Raw genomic sequence first — 22747 nt, 5'->3', positions numbered from 1 at the left:
GTATGTTGATGGCTTGAAGCATAATCTTCTGAGTGTTAGTTAGATGTGTGATCAAGGAACCGAGGTAATATTTTGATCAAATGGATGTAGTGTTCGTGATCTCGATACAGGAGAAACAGTGATCAAAGGCAGAAGAACTCCAAATAATTTATACATATTTGAAGAAGGACAACAACAATGCTATTTGAGCAAGGATGATGAACACTGGTTATGGCACCGGAGGTTGGGACATCTAAGCTTTTCAAAAATAAGGAAAGCATGCAAATACCAGGCAGTTTGTGGTCTTCCAGATATCAAAATTCCAGATAACACAATATGCAAATCATGTCAGTTTGGCAAGCAAACCAGAACTAACTTCCCTGAGAAGGAAGGATCAGCTAGCAAGCCTCTTGAGCTTGTCCATACAGATGTATGTGGTCCATTTAGGACAAGGTCACCTCGAGGAGAAGAATATTTTATATTATTCATTGATGACTTCTCTAGGATGGTTTGGTTAGGGCTTATGAAGCACAAAGACGAAGCATTCGAAAAATTCAAAGCTTTCAAAGCCTTGGCTAAAAATGAATCGGATCACAAAATTAAGTGCCTCAGGTCTGAGAGAGGTGGGGAGTTTACCTCAAATGAATTTTTCGATTTTTGTGAAGAACATGGAATAAGAAGGGAATTTTCTACAGCTAGGACTCCTCAGCGAAATGGAGTGATGGAAAGGATGAACAGAACTTTTCAACAAATGGCTCGTGCTATGCTTGATGAGTCTGGAACTCCCGCAACCTTCTGGGGTGAAGCTGCATTTGCTGCGGTTGTTATTCTCAACAAAACAAATGTCCGAGTGAACAACACTCAAACTCCTCATGAGATCTGGTATGGTGAGACTCCTTCGGTAAAACATTTCAAAATTTTTGGAAGCAAATGCTATATCAAGAACAATGATAAACAACTTGGCAAACTTGAACCTAGAGCAGATGAAGGCATTCTCCTTGGTTATTCTCCCCACAGCAAAGCATATAAGTGTTACAATAAAAGACTTGGAAGAATTGTTGACAGCATTGATGTAGTGGTTGATGAAAAAGGATACATTCCTAGGCAAGTAAATTATGAAAATATCGAAGAGGATGAAGACTACCCTCCAAATCAGACTGATGATGAAGAAGAAGAACCTCAAGAGGCACCAGAGGAACAGATAAGGATAGAAGAGAAGACTCCATCCAGGTATGTACAGAAGAATCATCCAGAATCTCAAATTTTGGGACAAAAAGAGGCAGGTGTACAAACAAGAAGAACAATTGCAGAAGCTTCAAGCTATTTGGCATTACTCTCCTCCACTGAACCACAAAATGTAAGAGAGGCATGCAAGGATGAATGTTGGGTCAAGGCAATGGATGAAGAACTTGAACAGATCGAAAAGAACAACACTTGGGAGTTGGTTCCTAGACCAAAGGAAAAGAATGCCATAGGGACAAAATGGACCTTAAAAAATAAGTTGAACGAAAATGGGGAAGTAATTAGAAACAAGGCCAGACTTGTTTGTAAAGGGTATGCCCAACAAGAAGGAATAGATTTTGAAGAAACTTTTGCTCCTGTTGCAAGACTTGAGGCCATCCAAATGTTCCTTGCTCTCTCAAGCTTTCAAAAGTTTAAAGTATTTCAAATGGACGTGAAATCAGCGTTTCTGAATGGAGACTTAGAAGAAGAAGTATACATTGAGAAGCCAGATGGTTTCATTCTTGGGAATGATCCAAATCTTGTATGCAAACTAAAAAAATCTCTCTATGGTCTTAAACAGGCTCCAAGGGTGTGGTACTACCGCTTGGACAAATATCTTCATCAACAAGGTTTTTCAAAAGGATCAGCAGATAGCAATCTTTATATAAAAATTGAAAATGACAAATTACTAATACTTGTTGTGTATGTAGATGATATTATCTTTGGCAGCAATGAAGAAGCTATGAGTCAAAGCTTTGCCTTAGTGATGCAGAAAGAATTCAAAATGTCCTTGCTTGGAGAATTGACATATTTTCTTGGTTTGCAAATCCAACAAAATGAAGATGAAATCTTTTTATCTCAAACCAAGTATCTCAAGCAGATTTTGAAGAAATATGGCATGGAAGATGCAAAACCAGTATGTACCCCCATGGTTACAGGATGCAGCCTTAGTGCAAATGATGAATCAGCAACAGTGCATCAGCCAACCTATAGATCTATGATTGGAAGTCTACTTTACTTGACAGGTACACGACTAGACATTATGCATGCAGTGGGAATAGTTGGAAGATTTCAGGCAAATTCAAAGGAAACTCATCTTCAGGCAGTGAAGAGAATTTTCAAGTATCTTCAAGGAACTCAAAATTATGGCTTATGGTATCCTAGAGACATAGATCTCACACTTCATGCTTACACAGATGCAGATTGGGCCAGAAGTGTGGATGACAGGAAAAGCACAAGTGGTGGTGCTTTCTTTATGGGTTCCAGATTAGTATCTTGGTTCAGCAAGAAACAAAGTTCGGTTGCTTTATCTACAACTAAAGCAGAATATGTGGCTACTTCATCTTGTTGCACTCAACTTCTTTTGATGATGCAGACCTTGTAGGATTTTCAAATCACTTGTACACCACCTATCTCCATCTTATGTGATAATACAAGTGCAATCAACATTTCAAAGAACCCAGTCATGCATTCAAAGACCAAGCACATACCGATCAAGTATCATTTTCTCAGTGAACAAGTGCTTGAACAAAAGGTCAAGTTGGAGTATGTTCCTTCTAAGGAACAAGTTGCTGATATACTCACCAAACCATTGCCTAGGGAGACCTTTGAATACCTCAGGAAAAAGTTGGGGGTTGTTGATGCATCATCTTGTTGTTGAATCTCATCTGTTTCAGAGATTGTTGGTTGTACGCGAGTTTCATATGGGGTATACGCATACATTTGTTGGGTTAGGGATTGGTCGCAGCTCGAATGGCACAGGTTCAGCAGGAGCATATATAATGCATTGTTGGCATTATGGTAGTGCAGAAGGAGATCATGGATGCTGATCTGAATAGTGTTGCAATATGTCTCTATCTCTTTCATGATCCTGTTTATAGTCAGGGGGAGCAGGTTCTCAGGGGGAGTATGGACAGCCAAATGTATATCAAGGAAAGAGTATGTCTTGATCTGCCCTTTGCCCTTGATGTCAAAGGGGGAGAGTGATTTTGGTGTTTTTTCCATCAAGTCCAAAGGGGGAGATTGTTGGCATTATGATGCATGTGTTGTACTTGATGGCAACCCACTCATGGAAGAACATCTCACTTATATACATGGGATGAATCTACAGAAGAGATATCAGATGTGACATAATACATGGGATGCATAGCAGATTCATGAAGAGACAAGAGCAAGGCCATCAGGAAAGCCAAGCCATAAGCAAAGAGAAGCTACCTAAGGAGGCATATCAAAGCACATTACAAGATATTAGAGCAAGAGAGGCATTCACATATGCAAGGAGATCTTTGGAAGACACTACCAAGCCAGAGGAGCAAATGGAGCAGACGGACCAAGAGGAGCAGATGGAGCAAGAGGAGCCAAGAGGAGCCAAGAGGAGCAATATATATATATATATATGCCATATATATGTCAAAGAAGAGGAGCAGAGTAAACAGAGCAATATAGAGCAAATGGAGTAATATATAGACAAAGCCACCAAGCGGAGGAGATGGAGCCATATATATATATATATATATATATATATATATATATATATATATATATATATATATATATATATATATATGCCAAAGAAGAGGAGCACACAGAGCTATCGGGAGTCCATAACACCATCGGCAACAAAAACTATGCATATATGTGTTTAACACTATCGGAGGCGCAAACGGAGGCTAAGGCGTGTACATAGGCAAATACACTATCGGAGGCAGAAAGTGGACTTGAATTTTTTATGGACGGGAGTGTTAAGTCCTATCGGGTCCGGCACACAATATCGCATCGGGACTTCGGGAGGAAAGTCATACAATGTTAAGTGGCCCTTTAATTGCAATCGCCGATAGCGATTATCGCATCAGGATTTCGGAGCGAAGGTAATTACAGTGTTAAGTGACCCTGTGCGACTTGCGATCGCCGATAGCGATATCGCATCGGATGACAGTCAAGGGCAAGCGCCGATTGCGATAGAGGTATGGACCCGACGGAGTTATTAAAACAATTTAAAATAATATCGCGTCCGGGTATCGGGGAATTGGCTATGTTATGTGCAAATCTGCCAATTGCAATTGTAAGAGCGGACCCGATGCTATATTGTGATTTGGCTTAATGTCTTATCGCGTCCATCAGCCATCAGCCATTGGTGACTGACGATATGTTGCGATCGCCGATAGCGATGAAAGCTGCGGACCCGACAGGCATATAAAACATGGTTCAATGCTTATCACATCCATCACAATCGCATATGTTATGAAGTCGTGCCACACCCAAGCGCCGATTGCGATGAACGTTGCAGATGCGATGCGACATTATAACATGGCTTAATATAACATCGCATCCAGTTCATCGGAGTAGTGGAGGATCGGCCTATCGGCCATCGGCGATGTCATGAGGAGCGGACCCGATACAGTTTAGATGCAGGTTTAATATTGCTTGAAGTCCGCCTCTTAGTCTTTTGGACTGTTTTTATCATATTCTTTGTTTTTATCACTTAAGTCGTCGTTAAGTGATCCTATGGTTTTGGTCCAAACTATTGAGCCCCAGGTTTTTGGATCCCTTGTATTGGTTATCTATGGCTCTGATTCATGGTTTTAGCAAGAGATTGACTATAAAAAGGAAAGGAGATCATTTGGCTTGATACGAGTGAAAGTTGAAGATCTTAAGAAAAGCTAGATCTGAAACTCTTGTGACCGGTTGGTGAGTGATAATTGAATCTAAATCAAGGAGAAACATGTGGATTACGAGTTGGATCTACTGAAGGGTGGAGATCCCCTCGACGCATGATCAAATCTGTAGATCTGATAGGTTGGGGCATTCCTGAAGTCTAGAAAATTGTCTATGCTCGCAGGACCGCAAGTGCAGACAAGGAACAGTGCGGAGGTACGCAGGCCCATAAGCGGCGCAAGTGCGGAGGTGAGCAGGCAATCCATAAGACTCAGTGCAGAGGTACGTAGGCAAGAAGTTGGCGCAGCGCGGAGGTACACAGGAAAGCAATTGATGCAGTGCGGAGGTACGCAGACAAGTAGCAGGAGAAGGCGCGGATATACGTAGGTGTTCTATTGGTGGAGCTGCGAACTTTTCATGAAATCTATTTAGCTGCCCCTGTTTATTATTGCAATGTTCTAGGATCTGAATTGATGTCTGGTTCTGGTACTGTTTTCTGAGAAGTTTGGGTGATTCATTGGATTTATTGTATAAGGAAATTATTTGATTCACATGTACTTGATGATCATTTGATCCTTTTGGATCCAGTCTGAAAATTAATGAAACGTGCTCCTTGAAAGAAAAGAAGTAGGGGGTTGTAGCTCCCTTCCTGGAGAGATTGGAAAACGAGAGAGAGAGTTGTAGCTCTCTGCAGGTTACAGCCTGCGTACTGGTAAAGGACTACACCAGTACAAAATCATTGTAAAAGAAGTTCTAATTGAAAGAAGATATATAGAGACATATTGCAGTAGGTGTTTTTCACCCACATTGGGTTTCCACCTTATATCTGGTGTTCTTTGGTGTGACTATCTGTTTTTCACTGTTCTTGTTCATTATTATATGGTACTGACATACAAGTTAATTATCAATATGGGAAGAATAATTTAAAGTATAAATCTGGATGGTATATTGAAAAGAATCTGATAATACTGATTCACCCCCCCTCTCAGTATTATTTCCAACACCTTCTAGGGATGAGATCCTCCCTGTGATGTCTCAAGAACTGCAGACCAATGCCTTTCTTACAAAAACCATATCAGTAAGATTTCCTAGTGTTCTATTAGGCATGGAGTCTAACTGAGTTTACACTAAAACTGATAAAATACATATTTACAAATTTAAGGCCAAAGATCTTAAATAACATAAATTTTCAGAAAATGCCCATTAACTGGGCCATCAAAAACTATTTCTCCTCCCATACTTTGTAGCATGAAAGTATTGTTCCCTTGGATCTGAGAAATGATAAAAGGCCCTGTCCATAAAGCATCAAACTTCCCATGGTTGCCTTTCTTCTCTTTCAGTGCATCCCACTTAAGAACCAAGTCTCCAATCTGAAAATTATCTATTTTTGCCCTCCTGTCAAAAGCTTCCTTGATTCTCTTTTGATGTGCTACAGACTTTTCAACCAACTGTTCTCTGATTTGATGTACCTCTGCTAAATCAGTGATCCTTTTTGCCATGTCTTCTTCCTCACTCTGCTCTTCTTGCAAGAACTTTGCCACAGGGAGGGTTAACTGAATTGGGAATACAACCTCAGTGCCATATACCAGCTTGAATGGAGAATTCCCTGTGGATTTCTTGGTGGTTACTCTGTCAGCCCATAGTGCATACTTGAGCTTAGAATCCCAATTCTTTTTGTTGTCTTCCAACAGTTTCTTAATTATCCTTATCAGGCTCTTGTTCGACGATTCTGCTAGACCATTTCCTTAAGGGTAGTATAAGGTGGAATGTACTAGCTTAATGCCCATTGAGTCACACATGTCCACCAATTATTTTGCCCTGAAGGCTATTGCATTGTCTGTAACCATTTTATGTGGACCACCAAACCTGGTGAAGATATTCTCTGCTAAGAACTTCATGATCACATGGTGATCAACCTTTCTGGTAGGGATGGCCTCGATCCCTTTAGTGAAGTAATCAATGGAAACTAAGATCTATCTATGTTGGCCAATGGAATGTGGATTGATTTCTCCAATGAAATCCAAGCTCCATTGCTGGAAAGGGCCACTAACATGTATGGGTTTTAGGGGCAGGGACTTCAAGTGCTGCTTTCCTTCAAATCTTTGGCACCTGTCAGAAGATTTAACAAATGAAAAACATCAGAAAATAAGGTGGGCCAATAGTAACTAGCTCTGAGGATCTTGTGGGCTGTAGTTTTCCAACAATGGTGTCCCCCCCATATGCTGGAATGAAATTGTTGCATCAATTCCATGGATTGTTCCTTGTCGAGACACCTCAAGAGAACTCCAGAGGGGTCCCTCCAATAGAGCAGATTTTTATGAATGCAATATTTAGTTGCCCTGAGCTTAAGAGTTTTGGCTCGGGTTGAACTAAGGCCTGGAGGAATTTCTAGCTTCAGCAAGAATTGAGCCATAGCAGAATACCATTCACAAGAAGCTATATTTTCTGCCAATGACTTATCTTTCCCTGGTTCATCTGTTTCTTCTGCTGCCTGACTATCTTCTGAATTTATGTTTATCAAATTCATATCTAACATTCTGCAATTTTCTTCAACCATTAGTCTAGCCAGGCCCTTACCTTTGACAAGCTTGGTGGGCTTCAGTTCTATGTTAAATTCAATAAGCTTTGCAACCCATTTAGCCCTTTTTTGATCAACATCGGGTTGTGTTAAGACATCCTTTATTGAAGCAGAGGGTACATATGCAATTACCTTGGAGTGCAGGATGTAAATTCTGAAAGCTTTCAAAGATTTTATAAGAGCATATGCCTGTTTTTCAATGATATCATACCTCAATTCAGCATCCCATAAGGTTTTGCTGAAAAATGCCACTGGATGCTCCGAGCCTTTCTCATCTACTTGCATTAAGACTGCTGCAAGGGTGTCATCAGAGGCAAATGAAAATATATGGAATTCCTTATTATAATCTGGGCTGATTAAAGTAGGAGCTTCCATAATAGCTTTCTTAATGGATTCAAAGGATCTTCTTGCTACGTCAATCCACTTGACTTTTGACCCCTTTTTCAACATGGAGGTAATGTGTTTCACAAGTTTTGCAAAATTTGGGATAAACCTCCTTACAAAATTTATCTTACCCAGAAAGGACTGGATATCCTTCTTTGATCTCGAGACAGACAAGGTCTTAATTGCACTTACTCTTTCTGGGTCAATTTTGACACCTGCAGTAGAAACAACGTGTCCTAACATTTTTCCTTCTTCTAAAGAAAACTGTGACTTTTTAGGATTGACCGAAATCCCAAAAATTTTACACTTCAGGAACACTTTCTTCAAATGCTACAAATGGTCTTGATGGCTGCTGGAGTACACTGTTATATCATCAAGGTAGACAAGGACAAATTTGTCCTTCTCTCCCACAAATGCTATATCCATAGCTCTCTGAAAGGTGGCTCTAGCATTCATCAACCCAAAAGGCATCTTAGAATACATAAAAGTGCCCCAAGGAGTAGTGAATGTAGTCTTCTCTTGGTCATCTGGATGCACAACAACATGGTTATACCCTGAAAATCCATCCAGGAAAGACATCACTTTGGCTCTCCAGACTTTTTGCAGCAAATTCTCCATCTTGGGCAGAGGATAATTGTCTTTCTTAGAGCATTTGTTTAAATTTCTAAAATCAACGCAGAGCCTGATTTCCCCACTTTTCTTCCTCAGCACTACTAAGTTGGCTACCCATTTCGAATATCTGAGAGGGACTATGATTTTGGCAGCCAGTAACTTCTTGATTTCTTTTTCAATTAGAGAAGGAGGAAAGGATTTATGGGTCTCAGTTTCTACTTGAAAGGAATGGTGTATTTATCTAAAGGGATTTTGTGATGGATGATCTTTTTGTCATATGTTTTCAGGTCACTATATTCCCAGGCAAAAACATCAGCAAATCGTTTCATTAAATTGTAGTACTCAGAACTTTGGGCAGCCGACAAATGGGTGGATAGATTTATATATCTTAGATGTTCTAGACTCCCTATATTATGCCTATGGACTACAGATTGGTCTTCTTTTTGGGCAGCCTTATAAGGCACATCATTCTGGTCAAACAACTTTTCTAAAGGGACTAGTCCTTTAGGTATGTGATTGTTGGGCAGTTGGACAATGCTGTTTTTTCCAATTTTGTTTCTAAGCTGGGACTGGGGTTTTTTTCGAATTATTCATTCTCTTGATCAATTTTCATTTCAGAGAATTCATCAATGACTTGAAGAAACCTATTTACCTCATCATCATCTTCAAAATCTTTCCAATGCTGGACATTATTAGGCAAGGATGGTCTATATTTCATCTGAACTTCATAAACTAGTTTGGGAGGCATAGGAGGGATAAACATGCTAGCAGACACAACAAGGGAATCGGCAAGCTGATTTCTAACTCTAGGGATATATGAGATACAAAAACTATCAAAAGAATCTTTGAGTCTCCATACCTCATCTCTATATGCTTTCAGTCTTAGGTGCTTTGCTTGGAACATTTTGTTAACTTGCTGAATGATAAGATCGGCATCTCTGAACACCTTTATGTTTTTTATTTCTTTGTCTTTAGCTGCGTTAAGGCCCAATATTAGAGCCTCATACTCTGCTATATTGTTGGTAACTTGGAAAGGCAGCTTAAACGACAGATGTGTGCTTTCTTGTTTTGGAGAAATCAGCACGACCCTTGCTCTTGCAGTCTCCCTAGAACATGCTCCATCAAAGAACATTTCCCAAACTTGACTTGCTTGCTCTCCCTCGGCCTGAACTGTTGGTTTCTTGAGCTGCAATGAGGCCTTCTGGGATTCTTAAATTTGGAGGATACATGTTCCAAAATCGGTATCCACAGCATAAATGGGATGATTAGAAGGATTCTCCTCATCACTAATGATGTAGGCCAGTTGTGCTTCTTTGTACAATCTCCTACTTTCTCCCCCAAAGACTAGGACAATGGCATAAGATAAATCATTTTGTAATGTCCCACCTAGTCTCTTAATCCACTCTCTGGACAACAACATGCCGAACTTAGGGGGAACATCTGCTACCACAATATCCATCATCATGCTCTTCATGGGCAGCTGGGTTAGGGTAACAGCTAGGTCTTTGACTAATCCTAGGCATTTTACTTTTCTCGAATCAAATGAGAATATATCATGATATGGTCTAGTGATATCAAGGCCTAACTCTTCCATGACAACTTTGGGCATCAAATTGTGGCTGGCCCCTGTGTCTAGCAGGCAATTATGGAGGGTTTTATCATGAATGGTCAAGGAGACATAGAACGATGGGGAGCTATTATCAGCAGGTTCGATCATGGGGCTAAGCACAACTACAGGCTTATCATCTTGCAAATTGACGTAGTCAGTAGAGGCTGGTGAGGCTTTCAGCTCAAGAGCATCAAGGATAGGCTTTCTAAAAACTTCATTCTTTACAAGTTTTATCAGAGGCACATATATTTTTAACGTTTGGACCTCTCATTCAAAGCTGAAAGGGGAAGGAGACTTGTCAGGACCTCTTACCTCTTGGGCTAGTGTATTGAGGATGACTGGATGAGCTGCTGGTCTTTTATGCCTGATATTCTATTGCTCTATTGGGACAACAACTCTTTGGGCAGGATTCTCCTTGACGTTGTTTCCTTTTAACCTCAGATTATATATTTGTTGTTCACCAGTCTATAGAACAGCCTCTCTGTCCTACTTTTGACTGGCTTGGTCTTGGAGTAATGATTCTTCATAGGCAACCAATGTCAAAAAGGCAGCACTGCCTTTATCTTCCATGTAATTAGTTTCATCCTCTTCTTCGAACTGCTCCTCTTCCATGACTACGTTTTGGAAAGGAGCCTTAACTTTTTGTTCTTCACCGGCTTCTTTACCTCTCTGAATGATTTGCAATTGTTCATTTGCTCTTCTGAAAGGGTTTGGGTTTCTTGGAGCAAATGTGTTTGGAAGCCTTCCCTTTCCAGAGCTTTGCTCAACCTTCAGCTTAGATATCTTTGCAGCCAATGACTATCATTTTAATCATCTTATCTAATTTGGGTTCTAAAGATGAAGCAGAGGAAGAAGAAGCCTCACCTCTCTACCTCCTTCTATCAGCATGACTTTTGAGCTTTTTTGCAGCCATGATATTAGATTCCACTTCTAAAGCTGCATCTTGCATTTCAGCTAGAGTGGCACATCTTCTTTCTCTCAAAAGTAGGCAAAAATCAGAGTCAAAAGCATTGGCATAGGTGAGTTTGGTAGAGGTGGGGGTAGGCTTTACTTCAGCTAGTATATTACTATACATACGGCTAAATCTTTTATTAAAATCAGGCAATGATTCCCCATTCTCCCTCTTTAGGTTTTCAAAATCTATATGGTAATAGAGCAAGTCTTTCTTATCCCCCCAATGCTTCAAAAATGTATCATCTAATGCTTCAATGTCTGCTATTGACCTAGGGGCTAGTTCTTTGAATCACTTTCTAGCCTCACCATCAAGGCTCTAGACAAACACTCTCATCCACACATCGTCTTCACTGATATCAAGGTTATCAACATAACTATAAAAAGACTCAAGGTGATCTTTAGCTGTTACTCCCTATGTACCAATGAACTTAGGCATGTATTTCTGATATTCTCCTACAGGCATGGCATTCAAAGGAACAGGCAAGACCAGGGGTCCATACCTAGCAGCTATGATTCTTTCCATCTTTGTGGGTGCTTGTTGGCCTGCCATGACTGGGGTAGGTGGAAGGATACTGGTAGTTTGAACAGTAGGGAGTAGTGAAATGGATGACAGAAACAAAGGAATATGAGGGACTGTATGGGAGGCTTTCTTTGGACTGAGATCCAAAGGGGAACTAGATGAACAAGGAGCTTTATGAATCTCTGAAGGTATTTCTTTACTAACAATGCTAGGCTCTATATCTTCAAACTGTATATTCTCAGCTATAATCTTCTCTTGCAGAGATACATAAGATTTCTTAGGCTTACCTAATCCTGATGCTCCTTTCTGTGATGTTTTCCTTTGCTTAGCAATCTTCTCAGGGTCAAGCACTGGGTCAGCTAGTGATTTCTGAGGATTTCTCCGGGTATGCCTCACAAACTGAGCCAGAACTGTAATGTGGAGTTGCCACTAGGTTGGTTCTCCAATAGAGTCACCAGATAGATGATTACAACCAGAAATGTGTCCAAACCTTATCTATCATCAAAGCAGGAACTGTGTCGTTTTCCCAGGGAAGCTAAGCTTCAATCTCCTCTCCTCGGCAACGACGTCAATTAATGTTATCACCCCAAGAAACTCTCCTAGGTTGTAGATCAGAGATGCTCAGGAACATATGAATTCAACTTATTGTTGCAGATGGATGAATGGAAGGAATGATGTTTGTTCAAGCCAGATAACCACTTCTACTTTGCTTAACTCCAGACATGCGTGAACACCCCCAGACTACAAGGCTTAAGACCACCGATTGCTCACAGTTTGAGGATTGGGTAAATATGGAGAATACTGACCACACCAGCATATGCACAAGACCATGTGATGGCCAGTTGTAACCAGTAAAGAAGTCTGCAAATCTAATTCCCTATGCACACACAGAATGACAGCTCTCTGGCACTAAGTGAAAAGAAACCTAAATAGCTTATCCACTAATACATACAAGACTTTAACACAGAGATAGGATGATAGCTACTCTAATGTTAAACATCAAGAGTTTAGAAGTGCATTATATCAAGCACAGCTTGGAATAAAAGAAGAAATGAAAGTGAGCAATTAACAGCAAAAGAAGCTTGTATTAGCTGAAAATGAAGACGAGACGCTGCAAGTGCCAAAATAGTTACAGTCTCTAGAGGTTGAACCTTACATCAAAACAACAACCATCCCCCCTGATTACAACTTGTTTCTGGGTATATATAGAGTTTCATTACAAAGGCACTCAACCATTCTAAATATGGATGGGTCATAACTGATCACCAACCACATTTAGTTGCCTAATGGAGCTTCTGAGTGCGTTTACTTGTCTCTGTGAGTGAATTTGATCTCCTCGGGTTCCCTGCTGTCCTCTCATGCGGCTGGAGTGTCCTTATCCATTAAGTTCCATAACTGCTAAATGTAGCTACATACTCATACTTGGTCCTTTTCCTTCTTGGCCATACTGCCTGTTGAATGTGATTGTTGCAGAGCAATTACTACTGGTACTGGTGAGCTGATTGCCTTTGTCCTTTGAGTGCACGAAATGGTCAGCGTAAGTGGACTGCATGGCGAATGTACGAGCCGAATGGAGGAGAGAGACTGGTCGTCGGATTAAGGTGATAGATGGCGGGGATTACTTGGTTGAGGGTATCGGGAGATATTGAAGCGGAGTGAGCATGGGCCATTGGATCTCGGGTGGATAGATCCAATGGCTATTGGAGGGAGGAGACGCGCGGGAGTTAACAGGTGGGGATGGAGGATGAGCGGTAAGTGGTATTTTCCCGCACCACCGTTGATCGTTGGGCGGTAAAGGTACAATGGAGTGCGATACCACTCAGAGTGTGACGTGTGGCAGCGGGGGAGAGGGGAAAACCACCCTCCATCGTGCGTTATCGTGCAGTTACTTTGTGGTCACAGGGAAAGCGGATGCCGTCCGATCACGGCGGGAATGATCGGACGGTGAGGATTTGATCGCGCGGATTTTCGTCAAGCGCGACGGAGAACCGTTGGATCGGGCGCGGCGATCGACGGCCATAATTAAAAGGTGACAATGGGTTATAGAATGACGAGGTCATGTGGGTGCGGTGTTATAAGGGTTCAAGCTTTGCGCTCGAGGCTTGAAGGAATAAGGGTTTATGCCGGGTTTTAGAGGAAAAGCAAAGGCAACGGGGTGAAAAAGAGTAGGTGGAGTTAAGGAGAAGGAGGAAGATGAATGCCATGAGCTTCTTTTGAGCACAATCAATACAACCGGGCTTATATTCGGCCTTTAAAAGATCATAGTTATAGAAAAGCTACCAATTACATCTTTCCTAAAGTCTAAAGTTCAATTTCATTTTAGAAAAATTAATTTAAATAATTAACTTAGAATAAGATATGTTGATGTACTAAACCATACCAAACCATAGTTAGCCATGACACCTAAAATGTGATCAATTCAATCTCATGTGTTTCCTGATAATGGTAGCACCGAAACTCATCCCTTCCAACATCTACCTCGACCGCCAATTAGAAACAATGATCACAATAAGAATCACCCACATCAATGTAATAATTAGTGAGAAGTATAATAAAACATTTCATTTGAGATTGATCTGGTATGCCTATGATATCAACATGATCCAAGATCTTTTCTTCGGTTGATGTTAGCAGAATTGCATTAAAAGAGCATGTAGAAACCACATATGCAAAATACTTAAAGAAGAAGTAATTTAAAAGAGACCATAAATGACAATGCACACAATGTTTGATAACAGAGTTCGTCCAATGTGTACTACATCTTCGAGCCCTTCTTCAATGGTGGGGAGGTCACTTCATTCATCTCAGCAAAAATGAAAATGAGTACATGGAAAAATGCATCATTATACCTCCAATCATGAGGATGACCTAAAAATGGGCTACTCAAACTATAGCATACTCCATACAAGCAACTTCATCTTGGAATTCTATGACTTTAGAGTATAAACATGACCACCTTCTGACCTATGCAAGGCTACCTCGAAGTTTGTGCCAAAACATTAATGGCACATGTTGTCTTCTGCCATAAGCCCTAAGATCTGTTGCTTAAAATCCAAATCTGACTGCACCAGTGAAATCCTTGCAAAATTCTAAGTAAAATGAATATAAACCTTGCGATATTCTGCCACTGTCATCTCTGGACCCCTCAAAGAATCTTCAAATTCCACAACAAAATCTTTATTAGAATATTCCTCCTCAAAATCCATGCCCAAAGGATTCCACCCTCCTGGATCTATCGTGCAGGGTTCCCATCCTAATCCGAGTTCCACAGCGCGACAACTCCACCCGTCTACTCACATCTCTGGTCGCTCGGCATGCACTCTTCGTGGAATTGATGGGAAATGTTATAATAAATGTGTCAATAGAGTTAACAAAGGCCTGCCGACCAGCTGAAAAGTTATTGCATGCAAATATAGTTCATTTGTTTGGAAAGTCCAGGGTGTTGGTAATGTTGGCATTGATGTCAAATTGTCATAATTAATGGATGTGTTGACATTAGTTCATGATGTACGCCATTGTTGCAAGAGTGCTTGAAATTCAAAGGTTGAAAGCGAAGTGAAGTTCTAAGGCTATGATAATCAATGTGAAGGTTGAACATGTCAAATGGAACATAAAATATTGAGACACAAGCTGAAAAATATATGCTTTCATTAAATAAAAAAAAATGTATGATACAAGATAATACAAATATGATTTGTCTCTTGTAATAATTACTGTTTGAGCTATTTTATTTCAACTCTATTTTATATTAAAAATTTTCTTTGAGAACTGGAAATGAAGAGACAAAATTGTGAGTAGTTTTTAGAAGACCAAGAGACAATCCTTCATTTCGTATTCTTGCAAAGAATATAACAACCAATATGGCTTTCTTATAAAACATACAATGTGGAATAGAAACATAACTTTTTGAAGTGAAGTACTCTGCATAAGAAAGTTGATGAGAAGCCACAGAAGAGGCACAGAGTTGAAAAGGAGAAGGAGTGCAGATTTACAGTAGATTTGTTGCAGGATGTGGTCCATTTGAAAGACTATGGTATTCAAAGGAAAGTTACCATTATCTCGAATTTAAGACTACAAGGTGGTGCCCTAGGAGCAAGCATACCACCTGGATCATCTTGGACTGGTAAGGGTCCGACTTCATTCAAGGATGCATTAAGAGGGAAAGCTACCACATAGGATAAACAAAACCCAAATATGACAATACTAGGTCCGTACATTGTGGAGAAGATGAAGAAAGCCCCATATCTGTCTATAGAATTACCAGAAGTAAGCGGTCTCTTCAAAACTTTGCAAGAAAAAGCTATCATATGTTGATTTAATGGTTTCTGGCCCAAATATGAAGATCTAAATGAGTGGATCTACCTCAACTGGACCAGATATTTTGAAATTTATTTGTGTGCAAAAGGTTTTTTTGTGGTTTAGTTTGATACTCAAAAAGACTTTAATTATGTCATAAATGAAGGACCATGGTTTTGGGGAAGGGCGGGTCTCTTCATAACCCCACAGTTTCCTAGTTTTGATGCAAACTCAATGGTGGTTGTAAAAATGCCGGTTTGGGTAAGGCTACATAACCTTCCACTCCCCTTTTGGCACCACCACGTCTAAGAAGGCATTGGAAACTCTTTGGGAAGGTTCCTAAAGATGGATCGAGAAAGAATGGACAACGATATCTTCACTTTTGCCAATATTTGTTTGGAGATGGATTTAAGTAAAGGCCTTCTGGATTTTATTCACCTGACACATCAAGACTTCAAGTGGACACAATGGTTAGATTTTGAAAACACTGCCTTTTGATGCCGGATTTTCCATCAAACAGGGCACTTGTAGAAAACATGCAAACAAGCAAAGAAAAGAACACAAAAGATATCACAAAAGAAAAAAGGATAGCAATTCTGAGACCCTCCTTCTTCAGATGATGAGGATGAAGAAATGAATGAGACCCAGCAACAAACGGAGACGCAAAATCAACAAGGTTCTCAAGAGGAGGGAGAAGACAAGGAGAAGGTTTAGAACAAACAAGAAGAGAATCCAAATAACTCAATAGTGGTTCTGATTCTCGAGAACCAACACGAGGAAAACAACCACAATCAAGGCACAGGTGGAACTAAGCGATCTCATGTCTTTGAGAGCTCAAATTCAGATAAAGAAGCCTCAAACATTTCAAGAAATAATGAGTTGGCAATTGTTACTACTACTCCATCACTTGGGGTTTGACAAAAAGTCCAAAAGAAAAAAGGCAAAAAAGAAAAAACCAGTTTATCTAGCTAAATGTAATTTAAATTTTGTATTTTTTGTAGATTATCTACCATGAGTGCTTTAAGCACATACACTAGTCCCTTGGGACAATTCCTAAATGCACTTGTGCATCTACTCTATGTAACTTTTTATTTTATTAATAGAAATTTGTTGATTTTTCATTGGGAAACAAAAAAACTAAAGTACCATCCATCTTGAGGTTATATAGCTTCATCATCAAGAAGAAATTATTTGATGTAGTATTCCTATCATATAAATGATGCAACTTCTTCCATAACCCATGTGTTGTCTTCTCACCTGCGACATTAAAGTAGACACTATTTGCTAGGTATTGATGAATTGTAGCAATGACCTTCCTATAGCTTCATGTGTCATTGTTGAGGGTTTCTTTGCCACTTCTTCAATTGGTAAATACTAATAATTTAGAATCAGAATATCCTCCATTTCTAATTTCCATAGGGTGAAATTGGCCCCATTCTACTTCTCCATGTCGTTTACTATATTACTCTGCATAGTGCCTAGCTTACATCACGTGAAGCTCTGATACCAATTGTTAATAAAAGATAGTAGAAAAATAAACTAAATTTTTTTTAACTCTTTCACTGGACACAAGATTTATGTGTAAAACCTCATTCGAGGAAAAACCATGGGGAAAAGTATTAGTAGTTTTTTATTACAATAACAATGAAAATATTACATTTCTCTCACTTCTTTCACTCGCTTCTTTTTATTCACACCCCTGTAAAAATAGATTTCGTTACAATAGCATGGGCCTAAATACCATGGGTTACCGATACATGGATGTGAACAACTTTGACCTTGATTTGGTCTCACTCGCTCCTAATCAACTTTGACCTAATCAAGATAAATCCAGAGGATAACTCGCTCTAATTACCAGCTAGTTGTGTCCTATGTATTTATGATGTTGAGAAGTACATATGTATATGTTAAATTTGTGTATTTGAATTTGGAGCAAATGATTGACTATTTATGAGTTAGTATAGTATGCCATTTGTGTTTAGTATGTTTTTGGGCTAGCACCATTTCGTCCACTACTGGTAAATTCACATTAATAAAGTGGGTGATATATATTGATCAATGATATTTTCCACCTTTAAAAACTAATGGTATCGATTGACGTACAAAAGGCGGAAAATGACATCAATCAACATATTAATGTGGTTGTAATAGTTGACGATTGACATACTAGAGGAAGATTAATAAACCATTGTTTACTGTAATTAACTATAGTTAAATATTATTAACTATTTATACTTAATGATAATTATTAACCATGATTAATAAATACTAACCATAAAAATTAAAAATTAAAAATAATTAATTATAATTGACCATAGTTAATTATAATAGATTATAAGTAATCATAATTAAACCAACACCCTTCCATCTACATCAACATTACAACCATTCAAACTAACCACTATTTCTATCTCTAATAACTATAACTATGATTATCAATCTTTTTAAAAATTAAATTGAAATTCCTCATCATGTAATTTTAAATGTTCTTTAAACACTCTTTCTTACCTTCGTAACTTCTAGAAGTGATTAAAAAAACGTTTTATGTATTTGAGCAAAATAGTCCCATGAATTTCCTTCTCATCACTTTATATAACATTGAGTAGTCATTAAAAAGAGATACATTTGTGTCATTGAGAAAAATAGTCCCCCAAATTTCTTTCTACAATCTCATTCCACCGATGATATGTTAATTTTATTTAAAAAGATTACAAAGTGTCATACAAAATAAAGTGATTCTTATCCATGTAACCTATAGAATTTATTTTAAATCTTTTAAAAATAAAGCAATTCTTATCCATGTGAGCAAACAATAATTAAAGTAAGTGTAAAATTAGATAATAATAAATATATTCTCAGTGTTCTTCCTATGTTTAACACACACGGAGGTGAATTCAACTTTTTAAGATCCCTAGGTTTTTTTCCTTTGATGTCTACCTTTCATTAATTATGTATATATATAATACTTTAAATGAGATGAATATAACTTTTTAAGATGCCGAGGTTTTTTAGTTTTTCTGTATAAGGAAAAGACGTTTGCATATATTAAATTATTTAGCAATTTTTAATTTTAATTTTAATCTTAATTTAGACCATTTATATTTATAAAATTAAATATAATATTTTATATTATTAATATTTTTAGATTATATATATGAAGTTATGTGATTTTTGAAATGGTTTGCATATTTAATTTGTAGCTTGAGTAGTTGTGATTGAGAGGTATCTAAATCGTCAAAATTAAATAAGAATTGTACTTGGGTATCTAAGTCGTCAAAATCAAATAAGGATTGTATTTGGTGTGGCCACGTGAGCCATTAGCATGGCTAGAATTTTACCTATAAAATTTCAAACCAGTGATCTTTACACTAGGAAGTGCTTTAATAGTACACATTTTCACAATTTACAACAAACTCCAAACCCTATTATCTCTAAACTCTCAAATTTCTTTGTGCCCATACACCATTCATCTACACAACACCCACAAAAGCCTAATCTTTCTTAATATCAAGATGAATAACAAACAAATTCACACTAAAAAAAAAAATATAATCACCAAAAAATGAGATTGTACCCTTCACTGCAACATCCAAATAATCCCACCTACAAGAGGGGATTTCTATAGCAATATCATATATGTTGGAGGGCAACCTAGCTTTGGTATAAATGAAACCGTATTGTAAGCTCTCCATATTAGAAACTTCACACCGCTCTCCTCGAATCTTTATATTTTTAAAATTTTGATAGTAAGAGTGTTTTAGTTATAAGATTGGTAAAATATACCAAACTATCGAAATAAACCCCTTTCCTTCTCAAAAAAGGACAAAATGAAAAGAGAAAGAAAAGGAAGGGAGAAACTTTTAAATGACGAAGGAACTACCTTCCCTATTTTTTTTTAAAATTTTGATAGTAAGAGCGTTTTAGTTATAAGATTGGTAAAATATACCAAAATATCGAAATAAACCCCTTTCCTTCTCAAAAAAGGACAAAAAGAAAAGAGAAAGAAAAGGAAGGGAGTAGCTTTTAAATGAGGAAGGAACTACCTTCCCTTACAATGAAGGATGGAAGGAACTGGCTTTTAATGGAGGAAGGAACCATCTTTAGTCTCCGTGAAGAAAGTGGCTGGATTTCTTATGAAAGAAGCAGAGGAATCGTTGCATCACTCGTGTGAAGGGTTTAGCTTTAGTTAAATGTGAGAGCAAACCTCCCGTATTTTGGCACATAACAGAGCTGCACCGCAGGAAAATAGGAGAACGTGGTAAAGGGGATAGAGGAAAGGAGAAGAAGAAGACATTAAAAGGATGGAGGATATGTATGGTTTAATGGCGGCCTTCCAGTTATTGCAGCAGCGAGCTGCCGTCAAACACGCCTCGGAAAGATTCGATAAGCGAGCCCTCCTCCAGCTTCACGATGAGATCGGCCGTGAGCTGAGGTCCCCAGCAGAAGGCACTGTACAGATACGCTCATCCGTCACTGACCCAATTAGCAGCGGTGGCGCAGCTTGTTCGGCTCCGCTGGAAAAGCTGAACCCCATTTCCTTCGACGAGTTGAAGGTCGGGGAGGTCCATCGAGGACGCGTGGTTTATGGGATGTTGTGCGCAGATGCCCACAAGATATGCAGTATCGTGACATTGCTCGAAGACAATAATGGACTAGCCGTCAGGCTGGAAATCTACAACGCCGCTCCCTCGGGGGCGGACGTCAAGAGGCTTTACCCCAAGGGTGCCACGGTGGCCGTCAAGGAGCCCTATTTTAAAGTCGCCGCCGACGATGGCCTTATTATCCGCGTCGACAACCCCGCCAACGTTGTTAAGGTCATGGCTGAGAAGGGGAAGCGGACGGAGAGCCTGCTCCATGTGGATGTGGAGGACATGAGAAAAGAAGGTAACAGGTGCTTCAGAGAACAGAACTGGGAAGCGGCGGCCGAGTATTATACGAGATGCATTGACGCCACTCTGATTCAGCTCAAGGAGGGCTCCTCCAATACTAATAATAGCATCGTCAACGGCCTTCTACTTGCGTATTCCAACAGGGCAGAGACGTGGTTGCAGATAAAAGAATTCAAATCGGCGTTGGAGGATTCGGACGACGCCCTTCGGATCGATCCCGGGCATCTCAAAACGCTATACAGGAAAGGCCGGGCTCTTCTCGGGCTGCGGCATTATGGGGCGGCATGCGAGTGCTTGAAGAAAGCAGACAAGACCAGTCCCGGGCAGAGGGAAATACAAGCGGCGCTAGGCCAGGCCAAGACCTTCTACGCCCAGAGCTTGAATGGCAAGTATGACATTTCGGACTATCTGCTCGGACGTGGATCTACTCCTCCGGAAGTGGCTGATTTCGTGGGCTCTGTGGAGATCAAGATGACCGAAGACGGCCGCGGGAGAGGACTCTACGCCACCCGAAAAATAAAGACCGGGCAACTGTTGCTGGTAAGCAACGCTGTCGCAGTTGTTTATGAGAGCGCCTTTGCCAACGTTACTACCGCGACTCGAGAAGATCACTTGTCCGCGGTCGTCTGTGCTGTCAGGAAATCACAGAGATTGCTCCGCCAGGTGTATAGTTTACAGGATTCCCCTATGTCTTGCAGCCTGGATGCTCTAGCCTGTTGGGAATTTTTCTGGTAAAATTCCAAAAACAAATTAACTAAACACAGAGTCAATGCTCTATTTTTCTCCATAGGATCTTAGCACAAGGAAGCTATAAATGATTTCTGAGAACAGAGTATTACACACATAAAAACTTCATATTCATTAATAAACTGCCTGTTACATATTTCTTCCTCTCTCTCTCAGAGGGATTCACCAAAACATTTCAACAAAAATTACTCTGTCTCCTCCTGAGATTTTACACTGCTATGTGTAAAATCTCTTTTACATTCACTGCTATAAAAAACTTGTACATATACTACTGAGAAAAAAAATTCTTATTATGTGCTCTGCATATTACAAAAACTCCAGCACTCAAGACATTTCATGCCCCTGTTTTGTTTCACTTCGTCTTCGTCTTTGTTTTCACCCACGCGCTGCTGTGCGTTCTACCGCTTCCATCACACAATGGTCAATGCCACACAAAAAACATATATATCGAATACAATGCATATGCTTTCAAATAAAAACTTACATACGTTTTTACGCCCATACTTCTATAATAATAATAAAAACATTAAAATTAAAAAACTTTACCAGCCCAAATAAAGTGCATTAATTGTTTTACTGAGATGAATGGCGATCAACAAAAATTTTTTTTACTCCATGCAATCTTTATTAACTGCAGGCCTGTACGCAGTGTTAACATTAATCGACGGCGGACAACCTCCCTTTCGATCGGACGGTTCGGAACAATATCGGATGGGCCTCTTCTACCGAACTTTACGTCCCGATGAAAGGCTATTTTGGAGAAGGTACAATGGACACGTGTCAAATGGTGTACAGTAGCGGATCCCCTCAAAGGAAAACCACTTGCTGAGCAAAGACGGTGCGATGGAGGTAGCCGGTTTTCCTCAGCTGTTTTGGTAAAGATAAGTGTGCGCAGATGAAATTACATTTTCAACACTCCCCTTTAATTTCAACTGCTAGGTTATCAGTCATACCCAAACATTTCCTCAAAAATTCAAAGCTTTTCTGGTCCAATGGCTTTGTCAAAATGTCTGCTACCTGTTCCTGAGTCCTGCAATGTTGTAAAGTGATTTCTCCACTGCTTACCAATTCTCTGATGTAGTGAAACCTTGTGTCAATGTGTTTTGTTCTCTTATGAAACAATGAATTCTTTGATAATGCAATAGCTGAGCTATTGTCACAAAAAATCACCGTTGCTTTTTCCTGCTCTTGGCCTAAGCTCCTTAACATTCTTCTCATCCAAACTGCTTAACATGTTGCTGCTGTAGCTGCCACATATTCAGCCTCTGTTGTAGACAGTGCTACAATAGGCTGTTTTTTAG

At 39.5% G+C, this 22747-nt stretch overlaps 1 protein-coding gene across 1 annotated transcript; it reads left to right on the top strand.

Annotated features, from left to right (window-relative positions):
* Nucleotides 1-20111: 20111 nt before the first annotated feature.
* Nucleotides 20112-21434, top strand: LOC149196139 (methyltransferase FGSG_00040-like). Its single transcript, XM_089408190.1, has one exon. The coding sequence runs from the start codon at nucleotides 20112-20114 to the stop codon at nucleotides 21432-21434; it is 1323 nt and encodes a 440-aa protein (XP_089264316.1).
* The last annotated feature ends 1313 nt before the right edge of the window (nucleotides 21435-22747 follow it).

The sequence above is a fragment of the Pinus tabuliformis genome, chromosome 2_2, assembly GCF_031772625.1.
Source record: "Pinus tabuliformis cultivar Carrire ecotype Pingquan chromosome 2_2, CPIR1, whole genome shotgun sequence".
NCBI lineage: Eukaryota > Viridiplantae > Streptophyta > Pinopsida > Pinales > Pinaceae > Pinus > Pinus tabuliformis.
The sequence above is the reverse complement of the archived record's forward strand: the minus strand, read 5'-3'. Positions and strand labels throughout refer to the sequence as shown.